General features: G+C 40.4%; 1 protein-coding gene across 1 annotated transcript; it reads right to left on the bottom strand.

Annotated features, from left to right (window-relative positions):
- Window positions 1–453: 453 nt before the first annotated feature.
- Window positions 454–1,611, bottom strand: LOC122026558 (TPD1 protein homolog 1-like). Its single transcript, XM_042585298.1, has 3 exons — window positions 1,530–1,611; window positions 1,327–1,416; window positions 454–815 (listed from the first exon to the last, which is right to left on the bottom strand). The coding sequence occupies exons 1-3, from the start codon at window positions 1,609–1,611 to the stop codon at window positions 454–456; spliced, it is 534 nt and encodes a 177-aa protein (XP_042441232.1).
- Between the last annotated feature and the right edge of the window lie 10,269 nt (window positions 1,612–11,880).

Here is an 11,880-nt window from a genome sequence, read left to right as displayed (position 1 = left end):
GCCTTTAACAATAAGGTAAGCTTTGTTACGTCTAATAGATGCATCTGAATGATACTTAATTTAGTAAATCTATTTAGAGCTCATAATATTCATAAATGGAATATAAGGAACTAAGTTTCAGGTTGTATTGCGAAGAAGAGTATCAAACTTTTTAATCATCGCAGCACAATAATTTGGATCTTTGATTGTTTGTGTAAAACTAGAAGATTAAATAATATTTGAAGAAATAATAAGAGTATGTGAAAAGGAATAACGAGTGTAAACACAATTGATTCATAGAATAATGAGTATAAATTCAATTGATTCATATAAATATGGATTATGATACCCCATAATAAATCTTAAACGATTAAAATTAATTTAATATTATTTTCTATTATTAAATAGCAAATAATAAAATTATATTTATTTTAATATTTAATTTATTTTAAAGATAATTAAGGATAATAATTCTCAGGATTGCTCCTTAGCGCACGTGGCATTAGAAATGACGAGCCTATAAGAAAAGGAGTTGGCGTACTGGAAGGAAACTACTGAGCCGGGGGCCAACGGGCGGCCGTCGTTGAGGAGGCAGTCATTGATGCTGAGGCGGCGGAAGATGCGCGGGTTGATGAGGCGGGCAGAGCTGAAGGCTGCGCATCTCAGGTGAATGTTGCCTAAAGAACAGCCTCCGGAGACGGAGCAAAGGTTCAGCACCGACACTGTGTACGTCGGAATCCCGCTCGGCAGCGGCCCAGTCGCACCCTGGTACACCACAATGTCGTCCATGCTGCACTGGTCGCCCACCCGCTGCGTAGAGCCCGATGAAGTTGTACCTGCACCATCATCCCGTTCCTAGAGAATTAGTAACCGCACGCTGCACAAAATAAAGGTAAATGTAATGGATGTTGTCCTGTAATTTGTTAAAGCTAAACCAGATCCTAGAGGAGACCGATCGAGCCCCAAACAAAAACCAACTCAACGCGCTTGAGGAAAACGACACGAGGGTAGAAATGGAGATAGACCGGCCGGCAGAATGTCAGAAGAAGGGATCAAGCAGAGCGACGGCCCTCGGTTTCTTATTTTTTATTACGATCCTCGACATACGACAGACGGCAGGGAATTAGTTGACAAGTTCAGGAATAGTGTAGTGGAAATGGCGGTAGTTCGTCTGTGTGAGCGCATGGTGCGCGTCGGCCGTAGGGCATGCAACCACCTGCGGGCCGCGCTAACCGTTCGTGTAGCCGTTTGATCTCGCGGTTTGCATGGCGACTGAACGGACTGGACTTGCGTGAGGCCTGCTGGGCTGTGATGTGATTGATTAATTATGAATAAATAGTAATTTACCTTCGTCGACTTGAAGTAGCCTGCGGTGATTGTGGGAGACGAGATTGATCTCGGTTTGATGCACCCGCGGCAGGTAACACACTGTACGTACTACAAAAGGAGAAGAACAAATCTTAATCGATCAAATTATAATAAACATATAAATTAAAAGAGGGAGAGAGATAAAATAAAGGTGGTACTCCTGAACTTGTTTTGACACTGACCGTAGGAGAGCAGCAGCAGTAACGCAACAGCCGGAATCGCCGCCGTGGCCGCCGCGAAAAACCGCGTTAAATCGCCTGTCATCTTCCTCGCGTCTCGAGACACTTCGCCCTAGATTCTTGGTTTGCAGAAGAGTTCGCAGGCTCACTGGAAGCCCTATCTAGAAATTAGAAACCATTGAAGTTCAGAACTTTTTAGGGAGAGTACTCAACCTGCAGCAACAAAGGGGAGGTGCAAATCGATGTAAGGCTCAACATTTTCGTCAGAGAAAAAGGAGAGAGCATTTGACTGGGAGACGCCTCGGATTAGGAGCCACAGGAAACTACAACGGGAAGTGGAGATCTATCAATCAGTTCCGTCGCTGCCCTAAATCTCCGGAAAGGCAAAAAGGAGGATCGCTTCGTTGCATGGGACCCCATGGCGTTCTCACAAGCTTTCCCGTTTGCGGTAAGAGGCCTCGGGACCCGAGGGCTCACGAGGGCAAACGCCGCGCGCCGAGCGTTTGGATTGTCCCTTGGACCGCCAACAGCATCGGGTGCAACTGGAAATGCTCACGGCAGGCGACGGAGCAGGAAAAACGACCCGAGCAGGCGACAGAGTGGGAAGAACTCAGAGATCGTAGAAATAGCACCAAAAGGAAAAACGACCCGAGCTCGATCGCTGTCTATTCTCCTCCACCACTTCATTCAGAAGCTCAACGCGCCAAAATACGGGACAAAAAATAACAACAATGATCCACATTAGAACAGAGAAGGGCTTTTGGAGAAGAGAACGAACCTTATGGGCGCGGGGAGACTACGCTTACGGTCGGGAATAGTCAAGGAAGGCGCGGTGAGAGAAGAGAAACGAAGAATTGATTGATCGGATGAGTCAGATAGCATCGGTGGAAGTTTATATTAGGTTGCCCAACTTATTTTTAACCGATTCACTAATTCGATTTATATATATATATATATAAAAAGTTTTGATAACCCACAGTACATAAATGTGCGTGCAGGATATCACTCATTTTATTTTTTTTATTTTTTTAAAATTTTGAATTAAAAAAATAAATAAAATTTTTTTTATAAATTTTATTTCTAGAGTTCAGGCTTTGGGTTATAGTTTTTAAACTATTTTTTTTTAGATTTTATCTACAGGATTCAGACTTTCCAATTATGTTATAGTGTTTGGTTTAAAAAAAATAAAATAAAATAAATTTAAGTATTTATTGAATATTGTAATATGTTGAGGGGATATATTGATGTATTAGAAATTTATATAAAGAAATGTTTATTTTTTTTAATAAATAAAATATTTTTAAAAAATTTTATTTCTAGGGTTCAGACTTTGTGTTATAGTTTTTAAGTTATTTTTTTAGATTTTATCTGTAGGGTTCAGCCTTCCCAATTAGGTTATAGTGTTTGGTTTTAAAAAAAAATTAAAATAAAATAAATTTAAGTATTTATTGTGTATTGTAATATGTTGAGGGGATATATTAATGTATTAGAAATTTATATAAGGAAATATTTATTTTTTTAATTGATTTTTTTAATTTAAAATATTAAAAAAAAATCGATTGATATCTTGCGCGCGCGCACAGTCGCGCATTGTGCGGGCGCGCAGGATATCAATCCTATATATATATATGGACTCAGGAAAAGAGATGATGTGATGATCAAAATTAAACTGATGTCGTGATCAACGTCAATGGTAGGGAGCATCCCTCGAGTGGTTCCATCATTCATCTAACATTAGGGTTCTAAGGTCTAAACTAATAGGGGTACAAGCTAGGCAAGTAATGATTGACTAACCCTTAATTCGACCAAATATATGGAGTCCGGTCTTTTACCTAAAAGATAACACAACTGGTCAGTTAGTAGTTGATCGGGTTTTGAGGCAGTCGGTCTTTTAGGCTGGTCGGGATGTTGGACCCGTCTCACAATCGATCAGTCACAGGTTGGCTTCCCCGAGATTTGTGAATCTCTTAATGCCCACTCGACTAGGTAAAATGTTGCCCGGGTCTGAAGCACTTAGCCTCATATTATTATCTGGGCGGATTTCCAACAAAACATAATTGTTAGAGGGATTCCCAGGGAACACAAAGCATCATATTGTTGGTATCCCAAGGTTGTTTTAATGTGATCAAACAAGTTAAGTTAGATCCTATTATGTTTAACCTTGTATCTAAGTGTGCAGGAACTTAGGAGCACAAGGAGTCGAGCAAAAGACGCAGCTAGCGAGAAAGACGGCACGGGAAAGAGCAGACGAGCTCGGTACGTCTGAGGGACGAGGTTCTGCGGAAGAGTACGCAGGTAGAAGAGAAGGAGGCGCGCGACGTTTCCAAGCGACGAGAAGTCGGAGCGGAAGCTTGCTCGAGGAGAAGGCCGGAAGTTGGGTTCGGGTGAGCCCTATTCCGGATGGCCGAAATCACCCAAGCGAGCGGAACCGGAGGAGAAGACTTGGACCGAAGCAAGCGGAGCCGGAGCAGAAGGTGCGGACTGGAAAAAGTCAACGTGATTGACTTTCCTGGTCCGAGTGCTCGGAATGGAGTTTTATCTGGATCGCGTTTCACCGTGATCCATTACGAAGGAGATAAAATTTTATCCTCCAAGTGCCTGAAACCCTTCCAGGCACCCCGACCAAGGCTATAAATACAGCCTTGGTCCAAGAAGCTAAATACAACAAGCATCTTAAGAAATAACACATGTACGCTTCTAGTTTTCATTTAGCTTCTTCATTTTGTGCGATCATTGTTGTAAAGAGACTTCTCTGCTTGAAGGAGATATTAGTGTGTTATACTTCCTTGGATTAACAATTTCCCCGGTTGTAACCAAGTAAAAACTTCTGTGTCTCTGTCTTTTTGGTTTCCTTTCTTTTTATGTAAGTATTTGTTTAAGTTATAAGTTGAGGAAGGTATTTTTATTTTTATTTGTGCAAGGGCTATTCACCCCCCCTCTAGCCGGTCGCCAATGGTCCTAACAAGTGGTTTCACAACAAGGTTCACTTCAAGAGGACTAATCGCCGAACGAAGCACATGAGATGGTTGGACCAAGCATTTATCCACCAAAGTTCGAGGGGGAGTTGGCGAGCTAGAAAAAGAGAATGGAGGTATTTTTCAAAATATACTTCGATTTATTATTAATAATGGAATTCGATTTTGAAGCGCTCGAAAGCAAGCAAAAGTATCAATGGACGAAGAAGGAACAAGCAGACTTCGTGGCAAACGGCAAAGCAGAGTTTCATCTACTGAGCGTCCTCCCGCCACAAGAAGTTAACCGGATCGGAGCTTACGGGTCTGTTAAGGAGCTCTGGGAAAAATTCCTGGAACTTCACGAAGGAACTTCAGAGGCGAAACTTGCAAGACGAGACTTACTTCGTAACCAGATCAGCAACCTTCGATTATAAGAAAACGAAACAATTGCACACCTTCACTCAAGGATCAAGGAGTTCATCACTGGACTTTCGAATCTCGGAGAAAAGATAAGCAACCGAGATTCGCTAAGATACGCTCTTAATGCATTCCCTAAAAATACAAAATGGAAATCATTAGTAGATGTCTACTATATCTCTAAGGATTTAGAATCTGTTACCTTAGAAGAATTATTTTTAACCTTTGAAGTCCATGAATCGAGATGTACAGATACAAAGAAGGAGCCGAAGCACGACATTGCCCTTAAGGCAAAGATAGACGAACAAAGTTTAGAGTCCTCTCTCGACGATGATGAAATGGTAATGATGGTAAGATGTTTTAAAAAGTTACTTAAATCTAGAAAATCTAACCATCCGTGGGATAGAAAGAGAAGAACGATCAGATGCTACCACTGTAATGAAGAAGGGCATGTTAAAGACAACTGCCCTAAGTTAAAGATCAACAAGAAGGACAAAGACAAGAAAAACGTCGTTTGAATCAGAGGTCGAAGTCTTTTCCAGACTTACGTTGATGGTAAGTCATCAAGAAGACGAACACGAAGAAAGCTCATCCGAAATAAGCATCGAGAGCATCGATGAAGGGGGGGCGTCAACAGAAGAAAGCAACAGTTCAGGAGGAGCTACAAACAATGAGATTGACAAGGTAAGTCAAGTATGATCTCTTCCACCTCATAAGTTATTTAAATGTATTAAATTATTAACTAAAGATTGTTGCAAATTTGAAAAAGAAAATAAAGAGTTGAAATTAATCTTAGCTAAATCTTGTCCATTAGAAGAATTTGACAAAGTAAAATTGGAAAATAATATTTTGTAAAAAGAAATAAAGAACTTGAAAAATCATGCATGCTCATATAATACAAGTAGTAAAAAATTTAATGGTCTAAATTGGTATTTTTATTACCACAAAGGATAAATTAGAAAAATTTCTCAGAAATATATACCAAAGAAATTTCTAGTTAACCTAGTTGGAAGGAATCTATATTGAGTTCCAAAGACTTGTCTAAATTAAAGTTTAATTAGACTTAGGGCTTTCAGAAAGTACATTAAATATTTGATTTTATTATGAAGTTTTGTCTAAAAGTGATTGATAATCCAATAACCAAGAAGGCATAGGGCATCGCCAGAGTCTGGAAGTCAATTAACGAAATAAAATGTTTAATTGGCTAACTGATAAAATATTTAATTATAATTAAAAAAAACTTTAAATAGTTACTCATTTTTTTAAATCTTTTTAAACTTAGAACTTTTAAGTTTTTTTTAAGTATCAGCTTTACTTTTTTAAAAATTATTTCTATAAAATTAGTTTTTACGAACGTAGAAAAATATTGATATTTTTTTATCAAACTTTGTTTTACTTAGAAATTTTTTTCTAAAATTATTTTAAGTGTTATCAAAATAATTTTCAAAAGTTTTAGAGTTTTCTATTTTTTTTGAAAAATTTAACCCTTAGATTTTTTTACCCCATTTTTTTATGTGATCAAAGGGAGAGAAGGGAAGATTAAGTCTAAGGAAAGATAGTAATTTCAAATTTCACTTTTTTGCACTTTAATTGCAAAATTATTACTTTTATTTTATGTTGGTTTACCTTAACTTAATTTGGCTTGTTCACATCAAAAAGGTGGAGATTGTTGGTACTCCAAGGTTGTTTTGATGTGATCAAACAAGTTAAGTTAAATTCTGTCGTGTTTAAGCTTGTGTCTAAGTGTGCAGGAACTTAGGAGCACAGGGAGTCGAGCAAAAGACACAGCTAGCGAAAAGGACGGCACGGGAGAGAGTCGACGAGCTCGGTGCGTCTGAGAGACGAGGTGTTGCTAAGAGTACGCGGGTCGAAGAAAAGGAGGCGCGCGGCGTTTCCGAGAGACGAGAAGCCGGAGCGGAAGCTTACCCGAGGAGAAGGTTGTAAGTTGGGTTCGAGTGAGCCCTATTCCGGATGGTCGAAATCACCAAAGCGAGTGAAGCTAGAGCAGAAGACCCCGGACCTAAGCAAGCTGAGCCAGAGCGGAAGACCCGGACTCTGGGCGCCCGGAACCCTTCCGAGCGCCCGGAAAGGAGTTTTATCTGGATTGTGTTTCACCGCGATTCATTGTGAAGGGGATAAAATTTTATCCCCCTCCAGGTATCTGGAACTCTTCCAGGCGCCTCGACCAAAGCTATAAATACAGCCTTGGTCCAAGAAGCTAAATACAACAAGCATTTTGAGAAACAACACTTGTACGCTTCTAGTTTTCATTTAGCTTCTTCATTTTGTGCGATCATTGCTATAAAGAGGCTTCTCCACCTGAAGGATATATTAGTGTGCTATACTTCCTTAGATTAACAACCTCCCTGGTTGTAATCAAATAAAAACTTCCGTGCCTCTGTCTTTTTGGTTTCTTTATTCTTTTTAATGTTAATGTTGCAAGTGTTTGTTTAAGTTATAAATTGAGGAAGATATTTTTATTTTTATTTGTGCAGGGGCTAGCCGACCGCCAACGGTCCTAACACATATCATTTCTCAAACAGATTTCTAATAGGGCCAAGACATCATATTATTATTCTCCAAATGAATATTTCAATGGTGTGCAGAGCATGACTAAGCAGCTTAATGCCGAGACAGATATAAAGGCAGCTGACCTTATTGGCCAGCTAAGATACATGCAGTACAATACCGAGTCGACCATAAATAATGTAATCGAGCAGTTCAGCAAAGACGGGCGGTCTTAAGTGTTGGTGCAACATCCCTCAGGTCAAGGTTGACCTGGTTAACCAAGCTGAGTGTTAGTTTGTGTTTAGATGTTTGACAATAAGATATTGATTGAAGAAGAGTCAAGTAGGTCAAGGTTGACCGGATACTTGACTGGGAAGTCCTAACTGGAATGTTAGGCAGAAGAAAGTCCTAGTGAGTGAAGCTAGGCAGAAGGAAATCCTGGTGAGTGAAGCTAGGTGAAAGTCCTAGTGAGTGAAGCTAGGCAGAAGGAAATCCTGGTGAGTGAAGTCAGGTGAAAGTCCTAGTGAGTGAAGCTAGGCAGATGGAAACCCTAGTGAGTGAAGCTAGGTGAAAGTCCTGGTGAGTGAAGCCAGGCAAGGGAAATCCAGATGGATCAAGGATGATCGGACATCTGGTGTTGGGAAGTCCAAGTAGGTCAAAGGATTGACTGGATACTTGGCAAGGAAGGAAAACCAGATGGATCAAGGATGATCGGACATCTGGTGTTGGGAAGTCCAAGTAGGTCAAGGGAGTGACCGGATACTTGGCACGACGAGTAAAAGTCCAAGTGAGTCAAAGGGATTGACCGGACACTTGGTGGGGAGTCCTGGCAGGTCAAAGGAGTGACCAGATGCTAGGCATGATGTACCAACAGGTCAAGGTTGACCGGATGTTGGTTAGGGAGGTTTGGGACTTGGTTTTGGGCAAAAACCAAGTGCTGGATCGATCCGTGGATCGATCCAGGCTCTGGATCGATCAGTGGATCGATCCAGATTCTTCCCAGCGAACAGAAAGCTTCTGGATCGATCAGTGGATCGATCCAGATTCTTCCCAGCGAACAGAAAGCTTCTGGATCGATCCGTGGATCGATCCAGAGGTCCCGATCGATCAGCCGATCGATCGGGACGATGCTGCTTCGCGCGACAAGCGCTGGATCGATCCGTGGATCGATCCAGACGCTATTTCCAGAGCACAGAGGCGCTCTGGATCGATCCGTGGATCGATCCAAAGCCTCCCCGATCGATTCAGAACATTTGAATCGATCGGGATCCGACCGTTGGCGTCGATAAAGGCCGCAAGCGCTCGATTCCTTCAAATCACTTCTCCGATTCACTTCAGCTCTTCGCCAGCATCTCCACAGCTCTCTACAAGCACGTGATCGCCAGTTCTTGAAGGATCTTGGAGGTTTTCCAAGTCAAGAGGCGGATCCATTGCAAGAGGAAGAAACTAGGGTTAGGGTTTGCACTCATTGTAAGCTTGTAAGCTTCTATTTCTTGTACTCTTTCCCTCTCTTCTTGTATTGAGTCTTGTAGGGCTTCTCCGCCTTTGGTAGTTACCATAAAGGAGAGTTTATTTAGTGGAGGGTGTGTGCGTGGTGTGGATCCTTGGATTAGTCACCTCCTTTGGAGGTGGATACCAAGTAAAATCCTAGTGTTAGCGTGGTTGTATTTGTTTCTGTATTTTCCGCTGCACATCCAAGAAGAAACAAGCAACGCCAAGCAACGCCAAGCACCGAGCGAACGCGACGAGCTATTCACCCCCCCTCTAGCTACTTTTGGTCCTAACAAGTGGTATCAGAGCGAGGCCGCTCTTCACCGGAATCATCGCCGGAAGGGTCAAGCGTAACAAGAAAAGCTAGAGGGTGAAGAAGTTGGAGCAAATTCTTCAAGTTCAAGACTTTATCAAGCTCAACTTCAAGATGCAATTCCAGGATGGACTTGGATTTGACACGAGGGTGGCTCCACCATACACCTCCACGAGCTTCGATTCTTGGAAATCAAGAATCGAAAACTTTCTTATGATGGAGATAGAGCAATGGTTTGCTCTTACGGAAGGCTTCGAAGCTCCAACAAATTCCAAGGGCAAAGCTCTAAAGAAAAGCAAATGGAGCCCGGAGCAAGTCCAAAGGTGCGAGGCCAATGACAAAGTGACCAAGCTTTTGGTCAATCTATTGCCAAGCACCATCCTTTGCAAAATTGGAGAATTTGAAGATGCAAGGGAATTATGGAGCAAATTGGCCAAGCTTCATGAAGAGATCCCCTCCACTGCACAAGATCAAGAGGAATCCAAAGAGGGCGACTCATTGGAGCAAGACCAAGAGGAGGACTCCGAGGTTGAGAGATGCTCAACCTCCGAAGAAGAGGAAATTCAAGAAGCTTCATCCTCAAGGGAATGCAACGAAGGGAACAAGGAGGGAGCATACTCCTTGTTTCACATTCAAGATGATGAAGCCTCCACCTCTAGGATTGAGGGGGAGCCTCCAAGGAAAAGAAGAAGGTATCTTTTATTGAGCCTACTCCTTTACATTATGGTAAAAAGCATGATAGTTCTAACTTTTATCATTTTAATGCAATTTACCATAAGAATAGAAAGCATGAGGGCTTTAAGGAAAAGTATGTGGCCCTACATGCTAAGACTACTACACCTAAGGTTAGGAATGTAGGTAAAAATCTAGGCAATAACTCTAAGGATTTTAGATACAAGCCTAGAAACCAAAATGCTCATGGACTTAATGAAAAACCAAAATCTAAGGACTTAATGATAGAAAATCAAGTCTTGAGGTCAAGACTTGACAAAATGGAAAAGACCCTAAAAAGGATGGAAAATATCCTAAAAGGGCAAAATGAGCAAAACCTAGGGCTAGGAAAATCAAAGCCATCAAATAGCCATAGAGGTTTGGGATACAAACCAAAGGCTAAGAAGGATGTGTCTAGTTATCATAGGGTTCCATATAGTTATGGAACAAACCCTAGGTCTAGTGGTCAAATCAAGAATACTAGGGAAGTCATCCCTAAGAGTATTTTTGCAACCAAAGTGACTAAGACTTCTAAGAAGTCTAAGAAAGTCACTAACAAGGTCACAAGGGAGGCTATCCCTAGGGTTGACCTAGAAAATGTGACCAAGGCTTCTAAGAAGCCCAACAAGGTCACTAGGAAGGTATCTAGGGAAGTTATCCCTAGTGAGTACCTAGAGCATTCAAGGAGCACCAATAGGTGTTGGGTTCCTAGGAGCATCTTCTCTACTCCATAGAGGGGTTAGAGAGTGTCAACTCCGATTAGAAGGGTAGTTAACCCAACTTTGAGGAAATTGACACTCAAGGAGCATTTTCAAGGTTTTTGTTAACCTTTGAAAATGAAATGGAACTAGTATTTACTCCTTGAAAGAGTAAAATGTGCCTAGTGGTGAAAATTTGATTTTAATCTTAAAAGGCACATATTGGGAAGTTCATAAGAGCTACCAAGTTGGGATTTTGGTATGTTCTTAGAAAATTAAAGGAAATTGAAGTCTTATGTTGAAGTGCTACTCTTGTGGAAAAATGAAATATGCCAACATTTGAGGAATATGCTTAATTTCAATTGGCATAAATTAATCAAGGGAATTAGAAATGCCAATTTAGGTTTTGGCGTTTTCTTGACGCACTTAAGGGCAATCTAGGTTTAAGTTGTAAGTTTAGCTAAGGTTTTAAGGATACTTAGATAGTTAATCTAGGTATATTTTATTTATGCTAAATCTTGCCATGATTGTTTGCCCATCATATGCCATGACATCATGTCTACTTTTGCATTCATGACTTATTATGAAAAATACAAAATACCATGTCATGACATTCATACATCATGTAGTTATAGGATATTTTCTTTTGAAAATTATTTCCTTTTGATGTATGTCATAACATTATCATGCATTAGTTTAATTTCTTGTAGTTAAGGATAAATGGCATTTAACAACACTTATTAACAAGTGACATCCTAGGTGGATGTCTAATATCTTTGAAATGCCTAGATAGATATGCATGATCCCTAGAATAGGGCAAAACCAAAATCTTACATCTCACAAGGATTATAAGATGACATGTATGTGTTTTAGTGCACATTAGATACAAGTGAGATGTTAGGAAGATGAACAAAACTCAAAATGTTGATTTAGTGCATTCTTTTGAGTTTTAGGTTCATCAAAACACATAGTTATGTGTTTTCCCATCATTGGGAAAGCTAATGTACAAGTCATGTGCATTATGCCCAAGGAACATGATGGGATATTGGTTTTGAAAATGTTTTTAAAATGTTTTTGGAAAACCTTGGCGAAGGCTATCTTTTGATAGTAATCACCATTGAATAGTTAGACACAAACTTGAAGAAAACACTAAAGTTTTTGCAAGTTTTCAAGTTTGTGTCAATCTTTGAAAATATGATGTATTTTCATAGAAAACTATTTTTCCTTGATAATATATGCCCTAAACAATGTCTACACAAAAT

This window comes from Zingiber officinale, chromosome 10A (assembly GCF_018446385.1).
Source record: "Zingiber officinale cultivar Zhangliang chromosome 10A, Zo_v1.1, whole genome shotgun sequence".
NCBI classification, from domain to species: Eukaryota; Viridiplantae; Streptophyta; class Magnoliopsida; order Zingiberales; family Zingiberaceae; genus Zingiber; species Zingiber officinale.
Note: the sequence above shows the minus strand (reverse complement) of the source record. Positions and strands in the feature narration are given on the sequence as shown.